At 51.3% G+C, this 16,883-nt stretch overlaps 7 protein-coding genes across 7 annotated transcripts; 4 read left to right on the top strand and 3 right to left on the bottom strand.

Annotated features, from left to right (window-relative positions):
• Window positions 1-870: 870 nt before the first annotated feature.
• N7487_006259 (serine hydroxymethyltransferase) lies at window positions 871-2,697 on the top strand (the record flags this gene model as incomplete). The annotated part of the gene is made up of 5 exons (XM_056874006.1): window positions 871-1,023; window positions 1,082-1,138; window positions 1,199-1,292; window positions 1,361-1,498; window positions 1,553-2,697. The coding sequence occupies 5 exons, from the start codon at window positions 871-873 to the stop codon at window positions 2,695-2,697; spliced, it is 1,587 nt and encodes a 528-aa protein (XP_056731726.1).
• Window positions 2,698-3,040: 343 nt separating this feature from the next.
• Window positions 3,041-4,381, top strand: N7487_006258 (MOSC domain protein; the record flags this gene model as incomplete). Its single annotated transcript, XM_056874005.1, has 3 exons — window positions 3,041-3,055; window positions 3,111-4,296; window positions 4,359-4,381. 3 exons carry the CDS (start codon window positions 3,041-3,043, stop codon window positions 4,379-4,381), a joined length of 1,224 nt encoding a protein of 407 aa, XP_056731725.1.
• A 766-nt stretch (window positions 4,382-5,147) lies between these two features.
• N7487_006257 (putative Patatin-like serine hydrolase) lies at window positions 5,148-7,147 on the top strand (the record flags this gene model as incomplete). Its single annotated transcript, XM_056874004.1, has 3 exons — window positions 5,148-5,214; window positions 5,267-5,852; window positions 5,905-7,147. 3 exons carry the CDS (start codon window positions 5,148-5,150, stop codon window positions 7,145-7,147), a joined length of 1,896 nt encoding a protein of 631 aa, XP_056731724.1.
• A 1,076-nt stretch (window positions 7,148-8,223) lies between these two features.
• Window positions 8,224-10,733, top strand: N7487_006256 (DUF803 domain membrane protein; the record flags this gene model as incomplete). Its single annotated transcript, XM_056874003.1, has 2 exons — window positions 8,224-8,982; window positions 9,033-10,733. Coding segments are annotated over 2 exons (2,460 nt in total), but the record flags the coding sequence as incomplete, so codon positions are not given.
• Window positions 10,734-11,367: 634 nt separating this feature from the next.
• N7487_006255 (uncharacterized protein) lies at window positions 11,368-12,449 on the bottom strand (the record flags this gene model as incomplete). The annotated part of the gene is made up of 2 exons (XM_056874002.1): window positions 11,368-11,491; window positions 11,563-12,449. 2 exons carry the CDS (start codon window positions 12,447-12,449, stop codon window positions 11,368-11,370), a joined length of 1,011 nt encoding a protein of 336 aa, XP_056731722.1.
• Window positions 12,450-13,621: 1,172 nt separating this feature from the next.
• Window positions 13,622-15,701, bottom strand: N7487_006254 (KilA-N domain-containing protein; the record flags this gene model as incomplete). The annotated part of the gene is made up of 3 exons (XM_056874001.1): window positions 13,622-14,930; window positions 14,992-15,124; window positions 15,197-15,701. 3 exons carry the CDS (start codon window positions 15,699-15,701, stop codon window positions 13,622-13,624), a joined length of 1,947 nt encoding a protein of 648 aa, XP_056731721.1.
• On the bottom strand, window positions 15,698-16,324 carry N7487_006253 (uncharacterized protein; the record flags this gene model as incomplete). The annotated part of the gene is made up of 2 exons (XM_056874000.1): window positions 15,698-16,147; window positions 16,292-16,324. 2 exons carry the CDS (start codon window positions 16,322-16,324, stop codon window positions 15,698-15,700), a joined length of 483 nt encoding a protein of 160 aa, XP_056731720.1.
• Between the last annotated feature and the right edge of the window lie 559 nt (window positions 16,325-16,883).

Here is a 16,883-nt window from a genome sequence, read left to right as displayed (position 1 = left end):
GACTGGAAGACAACGTGGTGAAGGAAGGGAAACGGAATATAGGTGAACAAGGTCGGTTCTATTCTTGTCTTAGGCCATACAATAGATGCAATAATGGATTGGGGATCTTTGTTGCGACGATTACCCCCTACCATAGTACAAACACGGCTCATATGTTGCAAGTTCTTTGGATTGCATCAACACCTTGATCCCTTGCTGGCCAATGTAGTCGTATTGTGACGGTGGAGTGCACAAAAGAGGGGAATGCGAGACAAGAATATGGAGGAGCGAATCATGTTAAGGCTGATAGTAATGATCATATACTGTGAAGCTAATTGTACTCGGCTAATTGTACTCGAGAGTCACTCGGAGCATACGTGAATCGTATGTCCTTGTTATACTAGAGTGTCGACAATGCGACAGTGGAACTGTTGCCACGAAAGGTTCAGGGAGACGTGGATATGACCAATCCCGACCTGCCAAGGGAGGTGAACCAACACAACAATTCCAATCCGATGGTACTGGCCCCTTAAAGGATGGTTAAGAGGCGTGGGACCTTTCAGCAGCGCCCGTCCAGCGCCAGCTAGACCGAAGTCCAGCCGTCACCGACGAGTGCTGACACAGATAAAAGACGCCGTTTCTTCATCTTGGATTTAGTTGTGTGAAGAAGAAAAGGAGGGAAAATTTTTGCCGAGCGAAGATAAACCAACAGCTGGTGCACGGACCAGGCGGAGAGCCCAAACGGGAATAGTGCATTTTTCCCGCTTTCCGCGGGCAACGGAAAGGTCCCCAGTGCTCGTCCGACTAGCATCAGTCGTTTAAAAGCCGCCGCTTTCCTATCGGCGAAGTACATAATAATCTGCTTGAGAATTGACCTTCTTCAGCTTCATCATGTATCTGTCTCGCTGTGGTAGATCCGCTGCTCGCTTGCTCCCCCTTGGGAGCTCCCGGGCAGCCGCTGTCTCCGCTCGCGCCTCTATCGTGCCCAGATTGGCCCCCCAATCGCGGGGAGTAGCGTCGTCCACTCGCGATACCCAGCACAAGGTTAGTGGCCGGAATCGATTCAATGGCAAGCGGAACATGCAGACTGACCATTTGATAGCTTCTTGCGGCCTCTCTGGAGGAGTCCGACCCCGCCGTTTATAGCATCCTACAGAAGGTGCGTCATCGCCGATAGAGAGCTCACCAATTGACCGACCAGTCGCTAAACCCATCCCAGGAGAAAAAACGTCAAAAGCACTTCATTAACTTGATCCCCTCTGAGAACTTCACATCGCAAGCTGTTCTCGATGCCCTAGGCAGTGTTATGCAAAGTATGTCCTCCGAGTGACCGCCTCTACTTGTCCGACAGACCATCCAGACCATCCTAACCGCAATTCAGACAAATATTCCGAGGGATACCCCGGTGCTCGGTACTATGGAGGAAACGAACACATTGATGCCTCTGAGCGGTTGTGCCAGCAACGTGCCCTGGAGACTTTCCGTCTGGACCCAGCGGAATGGGGAGTGAACGTTCAACGTATGATACAGTCGACGTGATACAATGATAGACGCAGAGGCTAACTCACTCCAGCTCTGTCCGGTTCACCCGCTAACCTCATGGCTTACTCCGCCCTCCTCAACACCCACGACCGCCTTATGGGCTTGGACCTCCCCCACGGTGGTCATCTGTCCCACGGTTATCAGACCCCTACCAAGAAGATTTCCGCCATCTCCAAATACTTCGAGACCCTCCCTTACCGCCTCGATGAGTCGACTGGTCTGATCGACTATGATGCATTGGAGAAGTCCGCTACCCTATACCGGCCCAAGCTGATTATCGCGGGTACCTCGGCCTACAGCCGTCTGATTGACTACCCACGCATGCGCGCAATTGCCGACTCCGTAGGCGCCTACCTTCTGTCCGATATGGCCCACATCTCGGGTCTTGTAGCTGCCGACGTGCTCCCATCTCCCTTCCCCTACTCAGATGTCGTAACCACCACCACTCACAAGTCTCTACGTGGCCCGCGTGGCGCCATGATCTTCTACCGCAAGGGTGTGCGCAGCACCGACAAGAAGGGAAACCCTGTGATGTACGATCTCGAGAACCCTATCAACGCATCCGTCTTCCCCGGCCACCAAGGTGGCCCTCACAACCACACTATCACCGCGCTGGCCGTGGCCCTCAAGCAGGCTCAGTCGCCCGACTTCGAGGCCTACCAGAAGACTGTGCTTCTCAACGCCTCTGCTCTGGCCCGTCGCCTTGGTGATTCCACCAGCAACGGTGGACTCGGCTACAACATCGTGTCCGGTGGCACCGATAACCACTTGGTGCTGGTGGACCTGAAGAACCGCGGTGTGGACGGTGCTCGCGTTGAGCGCGTTCTCGAGCTGTGCGGTGTTGCCAGTAACAAGAACACCGTTCCCGGTGACAAGTCCGCCCTCAAGCCCGGCGGTCTGCGTCTCGGAACCCCTGCCATGACCTCCCGTGGCTTCCAGCCCGAGGACTTCACTCGCGTCGCCGATATCGTCGATCGTGCGGTAACCATCACCCAGAAGTTGGACAAGGTTGCCCGTGAGTCGGCTCAGTCCCGCGGTGTCAAGAACCCTAATACTGTTAAGGCCTTCTTGGACTACGTGGGTGAGGGTGAGGAGATCTCGGAGATTGTTGTGCTCCGCCAAGAAGTTGAGGACTGGGTTGGTACCTTCAGCCTGCCGTGGGCTGAGGAACAGTAGACGTTTCTTTTTTCTTTTTTCTTTGATTCCCTCTGTATATTTCCTTGCATGATTTCGGACGAATATGATTGAAGACCTTTTTATTTAAGACCAGAAAAAAAAAAGAATTGAATTATTATCTAAAGAACAATATGAAAGTGAAGTGGCCTTATCAGTTATGTTAAGAGTCCAGCAAGTAAAAGAGCGGGTTTTACTCCGCAAAGTCTAATTTGGGGAACGGAAAACGATGTCATTATCTTTCCCCGACATCGGCTTGCCAAAAGTGAGTTTTCGTACTCCGCACTGCATCGAGGCACGATATACTGCTTTGATTTCATATGTAGCAAGCCTTTCACCTACAATCATGAAAGTCAGCCAGGTACGGACATGGAATTAAGACCAAGACGGGCAACGGCATGCTAATCTACTGTCAGCTCTATGTCTACCCAATTAAATCCCTTCGGCCAACTACAATCACAGAGGGAATCCTAACCACACGCGGCTTTCAATATGACCGCCACTTCATGCTCCTCAAAGTCATCCCGGCCGAGGATGGCTCGGGCACCACGACTCTGAAGAACATGCATGTCCCGCACTTCCCAGAGATGGCCCTGTTCCACACCGACATTGAGTATCCGGAGACAGAGAAGGACAGCGGGAAATTAATTATCACATACCACCCTCCTCTGTCGGATTCAGCTCCCGAACTCCGCGAAATCAATCGACTGGAAATCCCACTTAAGCCCAACCCAAAGAGTCTCAACCCTCTCAAAGTCATGATGCACAAGAGCCCAACAACAGGATACAATATGGGCGCAGAGTACAACGACTGGTTCAGCGCCTGCTTCGGATACCCCGTAGTGCTAGCCTACCTCGGACCGCACTCGAGAGAGGTGCTTGGCACACTAGCGCCAGGAAAGAAAAACAAAAAGACCGCGTTACGCACAATACGTGAAAGTCTGACGAATCCCGACAGGAAATGGGAGCGGGTTCTCCCGGTTCTTATTGTTGCATCCGCGATTAACATACTCCTTCAAGGCGGTACTCTCGTCCGCGACGGGATAACTCCTCAAACAGCTCGCAGTCTCACGCCCACGCTTCTTTTCACTGCTGGTGCGGCGGTGCTATATTACTTTTACACTCTGCACGCACAGCATGAGGACCGCATTACTTTTGCGGATTGCGCGCCTTATCTCGTTATCTCCGAGACATCCGTCGATAATGTCTCAGCGCGGCTGCCGGACGGGGAAAAAATGGACCGTACGAAATTCCGGCCTAATATTGTTGTCTCGGGGGCTGGAGAGGCTTTTGAAGAGGACTTTTGGAGCGCGCTGACTTTGGGCAATGGATTGGGGCGTGGGTCGAGTAAACTGTTGCTGACGGGGAATTGTGTACGCTGTCAGAGCCTAAATGTTGATTACGAGACTGGGAAGATGGGGACTGGTGAGTCTGGTGCTGTGCTTAAAAAGTTGATGAAGGATCGAAGGGTGGATTCCGGGGCGAAGTTTAGTCCTGTCTTTGGTAGGTATGCTTTTCTGGAGCCGAAGGGTGAGGGGATTAATCTGAAGGTTGGTGATGAGATTGTTGTTGCCGAGAAAGGAACTAAGAGGTCTATTTTTGGTGAGTGTTTCTCCTCTTTTTACTGGCGAACTGTGGGAGTGGATGCTAATTGGGTTTTTTAGATTGGCCTGGCATGACGAATTAAACATAAATAGGTTTCTCTTTTAGTTCTATCGATATGGACATCTGTATATAGATATCGGGGAAATTGACGTCATCTTGAAGATTTGAATATACAAATTTCAGGCGAAACTTTTTATCCTAGCACAATTCTAGCGAAGTTGCAAGACTCCTGATAATCAAATTTTACATGTACATCGTAGCTGAAACTCGAGTGAGAAGTAGACGAAAGTGATTCAATTGGTAGATAATCTGGGCACACAGCCACGGTTACGTCATATACAAACACCGCCACTAGTTGCCCCAAGTAGTCACCTGACTTTCTTGATCCATGGAAAGGCAACCAAATGATGTGGGCACTTGGATTCGAGTTCTAAGAATAACTTGCAATTAACTTGAATGACAGTTTCGTTCTTCCCTTGCATTTTATTGATTTGTGCAACTTCATCTACATTTGCGTTGTGGTTAAGCCAAGTCCAGCCTTACCGAACTATTCAGGGACTGTGGCTCAAGTCCCTCCAATCATTACCCATACGCCGCTGCCTATTCAGAGTCCACTAAGCTGCAACTCTCACGTTCACCTGTCACGCACCCAACCAGAGCTGCATTCGACTTGTGTTCCACCTGTGTGACGCTTCTACCTCTTTTCCAAGACCTCATCGGTCAGGCGCCAACCATCCCGCGACCCGGTGCATAAGGCATTGCTGAGCCCCGCCGCGGGTAAGCTGCCGCAGCAGAAAAAAAAAAAAGAGCGATCGTAATCGTTCCAAAACATAACTGTTATAATCGCCATGGATCCAGCCAATCTGCGCCGCAAGGACACCACCAAGGGCCCTCCGCTGCGGATCCTGTCTCTAGGTTAATATCATCTCCCTTCCCGACGTATATCAGACTCAGCTGACCTGAACAGATGGCGGTGGTGTTCGTGGTTACTCCATGCTTATTCTCCTCCAGGAACTCATGTACCGCACCTATGTCGAATGCGAAGGTAAGCCTCCGCGTCGCGACCAGATACCCAAACCCTGCGATCATTTCGACTTGATCGCCGGTACCGGCACTGGCGGCTTGATCGCTCTGATGCTCGGTCGCCTCCGCTTGGATCTTGAGACTTGCAAAGAAGTATACGTGCGTATGACTCGCAAAGTATTTGAGACCGACAAGACCATCGCTGGTATTCCCTACCGTTCGACTTTGTTCAAGGCCTCGAAGCTCGAGGAGGCGATCCGGGAATGTGTACGAGAACATACAGTGTTCGAGGCGGAGGGAAATGACACAGGGAATGCCCCCAATCGTGATTCTATGGCTTCTATGACAAGCCTGCCATACAGTCCAGCCTCTATTCCGCAACGTTCTATCAGTCGGGGGAGTTTCAGCACCGCTGCTGCTTCGCATCCAATGTCCCCGACAAGCCAAAGAGGCTCCGTTTTCCTTAATGGGTTGCGTTGGGGTAACCCAGACGCGCTGCTTTATGATAACCGAGAAAATCGGACGAAAACGTGAGTTTTACATTGCGAAACCATGGGTCGCTGGTACTGATATGAAACATAGTGCGGTCACTGCTATGTACAAGGGCACTCCACGCAAGGGATCAGCTGTCCTTCTACGGTCCTACGACTCCCGCCGAGAACCTCCACCAGAATTTGACTGCACTATCTGGCAAGCAGGACGTGCGACATCTGCGACGGGGCTTGCTTTCAAGCCCATTCAGATTGGTCAACACCATTTTATTGATGAGGGCCATGGAACATTCAACCCCGCGCCACTGGTCCTTGATGAGGCTGTGGTGAATGAGTGGCCAGGTCGAGAAGTTGGGGTCTTTATCAGTGTGGGGACTGGAAAGCGCCCATCTGGTACCAATAATCGACAGCATGAATGGTGGGAGGATTTCTTCGGCGACTCACTAGGCACATTCGCTGAGGCGCGGCGTCGATTGATGACGAAGATTGAGGGCTGCGAGGATATCCACAACGATATGCTTCGAGATCGTCTCGCCAAACGAAATGTCAGCAAAGACAATTATTTCCGCCTCAACGTTGAGGTCGGTGTTGGCGAGTTTGGTATGAACGAATGGAACCGGCTAGCCGATATCAGCACCAACACACGGCAGTATCTGGCCAGACCTGAAGTGAAGAAGATGATTCTAGAAGCGGGTGTGAGATTTGCTAAAATTGACCGCATGAACCGCCGCCTAGCGAGCCACGCCGCAGCCGGCGGGGATCGCGATGATCTATCATTCGATCTTGCGACTGAAGAGCTTTCGCTTTCTTCTCCCGTTCAATCCCACGTTCAATCCCACGTTCCACCCCCTGCGCACTTCGCTGTCGAATTACCCGCAGAACTACCTGCTGAGTTTTTACACCACTCCCCACCTTCACAGGCGCCGCCACCTATTCCAACCTTTGTGACTACATCACCACCGGATGACACGCTCCCGGTTCACCCAACACCTCAGGATAGCATATCTACTTCCCCACCCCGACAATCTGGCAGTGACTATCGCCGAAGCCACGAGCTTGCAAGCCGCCCAAGCTCGCAACAACAGAACTCGCCCACCCGCAGTGATGAGTATTTTACAACATTCAATGGCGTGCCACCGGCACCACCGGTGCCACCCAAGACGCCTATCCCATACCCAGCTCAAGAAGATGATGGGGGTGTGGCTATGCCCGCACCGCTATTCTCCCAAGCACCATCGTCTACTTCGAACACCAAAGTCCGACCTCCTTACCCAGTTGATGAGCCGCCACCAACGGTGAACCGGCAACGGAAGCCTAGCTACCATGTGCGGTGATGGTGATCCCTTATCCTGTGCTTTCATCTGAGGCGTTTTTTTTTTTCACTTTTTACATGTGCACTACGTTGTTTTTGTGTCTTTCCTGCTGAATACCCCTCCGTTGAGAAGGTTTATTAGGGCTGAGAGGGTGTCTTGGGCGCATGCAATTCTATTGGGGTTTTTTTTATCTTAGTTGATCCCCTACGAACGATGGCCAGTGCCAGCCTCGTTGGGCATAATGAATGATGACATTTATGAGACACCAAATGTGGGAACTGATTGCTCTGTATAGTAATTATGTGAGACAAAACAAAAATAGCATGGCACTTTTATATTAGGCATCCGTGTAAATGTACAAGGAACTTTGTAGGGGCAAATAAATACGGAGTAGCCTGTTGATCTTAATATACTCCGTACAACATATAGTACATCGTTCATCCAAGGGCAGCCTAATGCACCATCTCCATAGACTAAGCAACATAGGCCGATGCTAAAAACCCTGGAAGGTACAGGTACCTGCCGATCCTAGTCCAGCCCGCCCTGTTCAGGAGTACCAGTACCTCCTTTCCCCACCCCAGCCTCTTTGTTTTTGTATCTCGATCCCCTTCCCCTTTTCTTAATTGCTTTTATTTCTTTGATGTCTGTGTTTTTTTTTATTTCCAATTCTTCAACTCCTGAATCTTTGTCTTAAGTAGATTCTACTTCCTTGATACTCATAATCGTATCTTTGCCATCTGAGACCAAAAGTCATAGCGCCAACGGCTGACGTCTCCCCCCTTGCGGAATCCCACATTTTTTTCCTTTCCTCGTGGGCATTTTCCAGAAGCATTCCCAGATCGCCTATATTCTAAATTACAATTACTCCCCCTGTTCCAAAAGTCGTTGCGACAGTCCGACTCGAAACCGTTGTTGACGCAGGCCCCTCGTTGATAGTCGCCCCGGCGATACGCACAGCCTTTATCGATATCGTGGCGTCAAGTGTTTCAAATAGTCGCTGAGTCTCGTCTTCGGACGACTCTCTGTCCCACGCGACACAACTCTTCGCCTCTTCCCACTGCTGGTCAGTGTGGTCCTAATCTCCAACTCCCACAATCATGGATCCCAATTCCGCCTTATCGCATGCGAACAACCTCCTCGCCCGCGCGGAATCCTCAGGCCGCCCACCGGTGTACAAGGCCGTCGGTATTTCGCTGGCTGTCGCATCGGGTGTCTTCATCGGTATCTCGTTCGTGGTTAAAAAAATCGGACTGCTGAAGGCGAACGTGAAGTACAATGAGGAGGCCGGTGAAGGATATGGATATCTCAAGAACTTTTGGTGGTGGACTGGCATGACGCTGATGATTGTTGGAGAGATCTGCAATTTTGTGGCGTATGCGTTTGTCGATGCGATTCTGGTCACACCTCTTGGTGCGCTGTCGGTTGTGATTACCACGATTCTGTCGGCGATTTTCCTCAAGGAACGGCTTAGTTTCGTGGGGAAGGTTGGCTGTTTCTGTTGTATCATTGGATCGGTGACTATTGCCATGAATGCTCCTGAGCAATCGTCTGTGGAGGATATTCAGGGCATGCAGCATTTTGTTCTTCAGCCTGGATTTCTGGTCTACGCTGGGTTGATTATTGTTGGAGCTGCTTTTACGGCTCTTTGGGCTGGTCCACGTTACGGAAAGTCGAGCATGTTTGTTTATATCAGTATTTGCAGCATGGTTGGTGGATTAAGTGTCGTCGCTACCCAGGGCTTGGGCTCTGCTATTCTCGCTCAGATTAATGGCGAGGAGCAGTTCAAGCATTGGTTCCTATATGTCTTGCTTGTGTTTGTCATTGGGACCCTGCTGACTGAGATTATTTATCTCAATGTACGCTCTTCACCCTCGTGTCTTATGGCTGTGCTAACCCTGCTATACAGAAAGCGCTTAATCTTTTCAATGCCGCCCTGGTCACCCCGACTTACTATGTGATGTTCACTAGCGCCACCATTATCACTTCCGCCATTCTGTTCCAAGGCTTCAAGGGTACGGGGATCCAAATTGCGACTGTCATCATTGGGTTCATGCAAATCTGCGCCGGTGTGGTGTTACTGCAGCTATCCAAGTCCGCCAAGGACGTCCCCGATGCTGCGATTTTCAAGGGCGATCTGGATCAGATTCGAGAGGTTGCCGAAGTAGAAGAACCTGAATCCGAGCCCAAGGCAGACTCCATTCGTGGTGCGGCCTCTATCATCCGTCGCATTTCGACTGCTCGTCGCACTATGGAATCAGATGAAGCCCGCCGTTTCTTCCATGACAAGCATGAGGATACCCTGAAAGTGCCAGGCGAGAACGAGATAATTGAATGGGATGGCCTGCGTCGGCGTAAGACTGTCATTGGCGAGGGGCCAACCATGTCACGGCCAATCACTCCGCGAACACCCTCAGTCAAGCAACAACATCCGCCGTGGGGCATGTCACGGTTGCCCGCTGATGAGCATGAGGACGATCACCGACCTAGCACCAAGCAAAGCAGCCATTCTTTCATGGATAACATTCGGTCTCGGGCTACCAGCGTCCTTCATCCTTCTCAGTGGAAGGCCGTGAATACAGAAGACGACAAAGGCTCTAACGTCAATACACAATCAGTGGGGATGACAGACATGCCACACCGAAGTGGCAATGCTGACACAGAATACCATGGTGCCGGTATGGCTGGTGGTTTGGAGGCTCCGTTCAACGCAAACCGTCCGCGTAGCGATACACCACGGTCTATATCATGGGCAGACGAAAAGCCCGACTCCCTGGCACCCGAACCTCTCGCCAACACTACCCGCCGTCAGTTCTCTTTCAACACCATGATGGGCCGTACAAAGGCCGACAGCGAGTCTTCCGTCAAACCTACACCAGGTTCGCCCCGTGGAATCCTACGCCGAACGCACCTGGCAGCCGATATGCGCAAGTCCGCAACTGAAGAAGAATCACTCGGTCTCGTCCATGGCGACTCACGCCATTCACAGCCGGAAGAAGAGCTCCTGAACGAAAAGCTAGACCGCTGGTCGAGCGCCGAGTCGGAACTTGGCGAGCCCCAACCCATGTTCGCAGGGCGATCACACGGCAACTCCGTGTCCAGCAACAATACCGCCGCATTCCCGGCCTACGAGGATAACCACGACGACTACTCCGAATCCAACAACCCTTACTACCTCCCGCACAACCGACAAACCACCTCATCCCCAGAACCCCTCACCCACGATGAAGACGGATGGAGACACCCTTCATCGAGGGGCAGTGGTAGCAGAACTCGCACACGGACAACCTCTTCTGTCAATGCCCATTCTCGGGCTCCACCCCCCGCCCAATCCTCCTTCTCTACCCACCGCCATCCAAACCCCCTCCCGCCACTCCCTGATATCACACCTACTACCACCCTCGATCTCATGCCCACCGCAGCCGATGCCTCGGGTCTGAGATCAGTCTCTTCAGACTCTGATATGGCAGCGACCTTCTCTAGAGAGGCAGGAGGCCACAGTGAACCCCCACTTATCTACCCGACCCGCCAACAGAGCGGCTGGCGTCGGCATCTGTCTGACAACAGCAGCCATGATGGTGAGACATATGCCACGCGCGGAGGCAGGGGGGTTCGTTCAGGTGAATGTGAGGAAGCCTCGTTATCTATCTGGCCTATACTGCCATCTTGAGATTCTGGTTTATGACGCATCGCATCTATCCTGTTTTCTTTCTCACATAGTATTTTTGCATGGCTATGGCGTTTGTTGGAGGATTTTGTTGATATTTTCCTTCTGATTTTGTGTTATGTGATTGAACCCGGTTTTATTACCGGTCTGTACATGTACATGCACATGTGATTTTTGATTTTGATTCTGTGTATAATGGATGTTATGATAATGGTGCACGACTGATTAATGAAATGAGAACTTCCAAATACAAGTGTCAAGTCGAACGTAGAGAGTACTAGAGGTCAACATCCATCATGAGTTATATCGACAGCGCCAGTGCATTGGTCAATTAAAGAAGAGAAATTCCAAAGTAGCTATTCATAGTCATGACGATCAGATTAGATTCGGTAAGATCATATAGATCATTGGGTATCATAAATGCACGTAGGTGGAAGATTCATCATTCCAACCCAAAAGGTTGACGCAAAACCACTCGATCCAGAACGCCATCCATAGCAAAATGCCATATGCAATGCAATGCAAACAAAAAAAAAAGCAAGTCGCTAAATGTAAACCATACCCATGCAAAAGAAGATCACTTCTTCACCCCCTGCACACCAAATATCCCAGCAACACTCCGCTGTCCCTGAGCCGCAACATGCATCCCAGGGAATCGGGACTCGGCAAGACGACGTCCAGCTTTGATACTCTCGAGAGCCCTAGTGGTAGCAAGTTCAATGTCAGAAAAGATCACTTACCGGTCATCCAACAGCATCATAACAGTACATACCAATCCACACTAACAACCCTCACACTTTTCCACCCTCCACGGGAAATTTCCTGCTGGAGCTTACTGGCAGCAAGGCCTCCCCCTGCCCCAGACACAGTTGTTCCACTCCCACTCCCGGTATTGGGTTGTCCGACAAGAACATGCGTCACCGTCTTCCGGGCCATGTAGATAGAAGTCCTCGCCCCGTTTGAAGCGAGTAGATGTTTGAGTTTGTACTCCGAGATCCGGGGGAGGGTAGAGCCATTAATGAAGATCGTAACACCGGCGAAGATATTCGAAGTCGATTTCAGGTCGAGGGTGGTACCAGAACGGGGGTCATGTTGGGGTTTGTCTTCTAATTGAGACTTTTCTTTTTCTTTTTCTTTTTCCGTTTCCATATCCTGTTTCGTTGGATTCCGAGCTGGACTCAAACCCCGCTCCCCTCCACCAACAGCAGTCCTAGTCTTCTTCGTCTCGACCTTTGTATCCTTCCCAGGCTCATCAACAGCCTTCCTCTTGCTAACACCCATAAACGACCGAATATCCCGAACACCGAGTTCATTCCGCTTCGCCACATCCCCGGCTACCATAGCCCATTCACCGGCGGGTATCTTAGGCGGCGATTGTGATGCACATTTTCCATTGAAGGCACCGGGAACGAGTGTCGACTCATGTGTTGCTTTGTTCCCCACCCCCAATCCCCGTCCTGGAAGACAATCCCCGTTTTGATATTGCCTGGTTAATTTCGCTGAGCGTGAATCTCGCCATGATGTCGAGCCGAGGAAACCGCCACCTTCGGTTGCGCGTTGGTGGCCTGTTGAGGCTGATTGCCAGGGGTCGAAATGGAGGTGGTTTCGTGGTTCTGGAGGTTGTGGTTTTGCGGTTGGTTTTGGTTTGTCGGTTGTCATGGTTGGGTCTTGCGGGGTTGTTGCAGGGGGTTCCCTTTCGTTATTTGAGCGATGTGTTGGTTGTGATGAGGGTGTTCGAGGATGTGGTGTTTGTTTTTTAAATCGAAATTTGGCAAGAAGTCGCCGTGGCGTGAAGCCGAAGGAACCATGGTTCAGATGTGTTTTGATTTTGCTGTTTTGGGTTAGATAGGGTAGATCGGGTTACGGGGAGGTATGTGATTAAAGTTGAAGTACTCCGTACAATGAAAGCCTTAGCTACTATGAAATCAACCTTGGCATCTCAATTTCAAAAGACATACAATCTACATTAACCTACCTTTACATCTACCAACTATAAAAAAAAAAGCAGAGTGGGAAAAGAACAATCCATTTAGACCGGACAAAACCAACGTTGTATGTCGCTAAAGGCATGCAGACCCAGAGTTCATAACCGTTCATTACCATGATAATCATCTCTCTAGTAGAGTGGCAGTAGCAAAAGCAGCGCAGAGAAGTAGAGAGGGGAGTAAAACCAAAGCCAAGGCCATGCCACAAAGAATATCCTTTTCAAAACCCAGCGCATAAATGAGAAAGCAATGAGAAAAAAGCAAAACGAAAGAAAAAAAAAAAAGCAGCTCGTTAATGAAGATGGCTCGTGGTCAAGTCATCACACAAAGAAAATTCGTTCATAAGAGATTCGTCACATCGTAGTCATCGAGGTTTGCGATCACCATCCAAGTCTTCAACCAGGGACAAGTTCTTTCAACATGGAAGTATCAAGAAATGTTTTTTCTAATGTTGGACCGTGAACAGATCTTGCGCCTAGTTCTTCCCTCTCTCCCCACACGCAACAAGTTAGATATTCTCGAAGACAGTCAAGATTTCTTCAACTTGACAACAAAAAACGCAGAGAGACAAATGAGCTTCGTTTCGTTTCGACACCGTCGGGTCTGCCAGTCTCCCGTCTCCACATGTTTGTGGTAAGACACAAGACGAGACCACGACGCGCCATGCGGGTTGTTGCATGCGCAGTCTATCATGAAAAACAAACTCCGACCGAGAAATTGAACCAACAGAAAAAAACAAACAAAAAGATTCCAGTAAAAAAAGACCAAAGATCCGAAGAGAAACCCAAAACAAGAGCCAGAACCACAAGCTGAAAGCTAACTAGAAACCACAGTTGAATCACACAATCACCGATGGCGAGCCATGACCGCGCTAGGCTTCATCGGCTGAAGAATAGGCGGGCCACCGACGGGACCACCAAGCGGACCACCAAGGGTAGCATCGGTGATGGTCTTACGGCGCTTCGAAGTCTCGTACTCAGTGGTATTCTCCGGAGGGCGGATATCGTCATCCTCGCGCATGCGCTTGCTGCCCGCACTCAACGAGCCATTCCCAGTCGCGTAGACCGGGGCCGTGGTCGAGGCCATGGAGTAAGGGTCCGAAGCACCGTTGGCTGGGGTTCCGCGCGTATCGCTGACAGCGTTGTACAGGGTAGTGGCGGCGGGAGGACGGGGGGGAGTGTTATACCCCGAAGCCCAGTGAGGAGGGGGGCCGGCGCCCGTGCGCGGGGTCATGCGACCGGAGCCGTTTTGCTGGCTCGGAGAGCTGGTCATTTCTGGGGTGAGCTGGGAGTGCTCGCCGGTCAGCGAGCTGACGGAAGGGTTTGTGGTGTAGGTATAGGAGCCGCGGTTAGAGTTGTAGCCAGCGTTGTGGTCTGGCATGTACTCCTGCTCATGCTCAGAGACGGTCTCGCCGGGTCCATTACTCTGGCTATAGCGGTTTGGGTCGCGCTCGGAGGTTTCGGGCTCTGAGGCACCGGGTCGTGGGTTTGGTGGCGCCATCTCGCTTTTCATGTATCCACCGGGCAAGGGTTGCCCGTAGCTGGACATCCCCGAATTGGTCAATGGAGTGTGGGGCGCGTATTGGGCGTGGGTTTGTGGTGCCGCGGAGTAGTAAGGCTTGGAGCTGTCGTAGGGTTGACTTTGGTAGGCTGGCAAGCCGTGCATGTTGTTGCCCGGTGGGGTGGTTGCGGGGGTCGTTGGCATTGAGCGCTGGTTGCTCAATGTGGTGTCGATGGACAAGGGTTGTGTGTGGGGCACTTGTCCACCCCATTCGTATGAGCTGCCTTGGTTGTTGACGCCCATCAGGCTAGATGCGCTGGCGGGCGGTGTGGGAAAGGTGTTGGCACGCTCGAGCCCTGGTCTCGAGCCAGGTTGGCCACTCATGGGGCCTTGGGACATGTGAGAGGACATGGGAGTCTGAAGGGAGGGGTGATGATGGTGAACCGGGGGTTGCTGAGAGCCCGACGGCGTGCGCTGGGGACCCAGAGGAGGGCCTTCCAAACGTCGGTGTTGGGACTCTTGCACTACCTGGTTGGTCCGATTCTGGTTGGCTGGGTGGTATAGCAGACCACCGATATTATGCACAAACAGTGGGTACAAGAGATCAGTGATCTTCTCCTTGTTGGCGAATTCCAGAGCGCGCTCAAATGGGATCCTGGGAGTAAAAGAGTCAACGACTGATACTGCACGTCACGTTGTGAAAGCAAAATACATACCAGACACCTTTCAAATGCATTGGGCCAATTTTCACAACATGGCGAAGCTTTTCGCTCTTGAGAATTCCATCACGTCGACCGCGGGTCATGCCAGCTACATTGAGCAGCTTTGTACCATTGATCATGTGGTTATCTGCGGAGGCGGAAAAAAAAGTCAGTCAAAAGAATATCTCCAATTAACTCTTTCCTCACGGAATGAACTGACCTTCTCGTCGAGCTACACACACTCCCTTCGCTTCCACCTGGTAGCAGAGACTCCCTTCATCTTCCCATAATGTGGCCGTCACGCGAGGCTTTGCTCCCGGAGGAGCCACTTGACCGGTACCATCAAAGACGAACCCTTGCAATGGAGCTCCGGTGTTGTTCCCGTACCCACTTGGAGGGGCGGCGTGATTGCTCACTTGATAACGATCAGAATAATCATCGACCACATTCTGGCTTTGGAGCTTACCCGGCAACGGCAGCAACTGAGCCGGCATCTGGCCACCCATTGAGCTTGGTGGGTGACCCGTTGGGGGTGAAGTGACCCCAGGGGCGTATCCATATTGGGGGTAGGCAGCCGGGGCGTAAGAAGACGCGGGCTGCATCACAGGGGGTTGTCCGTGGTACTGGTAGTGGGACATTGCGCCTGCGGTAGCGCCTTGAGGGGCGTATGACTGAGCAGAAGACATGTGCGAGTGGACGTCCATGTATGGCTGGGTCTGGTTCATGCTGCCGAGAGAAGTCGGGCTAGGATAGTACCCTTCGTTGACCGAGGGGGGAGACTGTATTCAGTCGGGGCGGAAGAATCTAAGGAAAGTCGGCCCTGGGTCCCAGACAGGTCCGTAGAGGACGGGGGACTCCTCGGTTCGTTGGCAGGGACTGAGGCACCAGAGAGACTTGTGCGGGCGCTGGAATTGGTGGAATTGGTCAGGGACGGATCGTGGTAGGCGGTCCGGGAGAGGCCCTGGGTGGCTGTCGGCAGGCTGAGAGCGGGGAGTTTGTCGCCGGGCAATAACGGTCGTTCGGCCGCGTGATGGTTGTACCAGGGGATGTCAGCAGGACCGCGGGTATGGACCTGCGAGATCGATGGCAGCTCCAGCTTTTCGGTTGCACGGGTAAACGGTTTAGAATAGAGGGAGGAAGCGAGCAGCGGACGTAAAGGTCGTCCGGCGTGCTATCAATATAGGCCGCAGAATCCTTGGGAAAAACCACAGGAATTTGCGAACGTCGCACGGGAAAAAAAAGAAAGAGAAAGAGTTGCAAACGAAATATTCAACGGGGCTTTCAGGTTCAAACGTTGAAAAAAAAAAATAGGCACAGTTGATGCAAGATGCAGGCGATGCAGGGGCATGCAATTATCGTAGTGACGCTTCGTAGTAAGTCGTAAACCTTTTGTAAAGACTCGGGCCTAAACAGAAGCGCAATAAGGACTTTTTGTCGAAGCAGACGAGTTCAGAGAAGCACAATGGTCATCAGAATCATTAACAATCGTCGAACACATCAAAGTTCGGAAGGTTGGAACTAAACAAAAACAAAATCGCGTAAGTTTTGTGGTCGTTTCAAGGTCATGCAGGAATCATGTCATTGAAGAAGAAACTCTAGAAAAAAATGGAGCGCATTTGATGATAAAATAAGGCCGAAGCCGGATGAAGGTAGGGGGGGAAAGGTCAAAGTCTCAGACAGTCGAGGGATGGGGGGGTTGAGAAAAGAAGTTAGACGTACAGAAAGGTGGAGGCTGGGGTGGTGCAGCAAACGCATCCCTATGCACTGCAGGCTGGATAGATGGCGTTTGAAAAAAGGAAAAACAAAAGTAAAAGCCAAAACAAAAGGTATCAAGTAATAATAAACCACAATTTAAAAAAAACAGGGAAACGGGCAAAAGGGCTCTTAAAATAAAAAGGAAATCGTAC

Source organism: Penicillium crustosum, assembly GCF_028827405.1.
Source record: "Penicillium crustosum strain IBT 35664 chromosome Unknown utg000002l_segment0_segment0, whole genome shotgun sequence".
NCBI lineage: Eukaryota > Fungi > Ascomycota > Eurotiomycetes > Eurotiales > Aspergillaceae > Penicillium > Penicillium crustosum.
The sequence above is the reverse complement of the archived record's forward strand: the minus strand, read 5'-3'. Positions and strand labels throughout refer to the sequence as shown.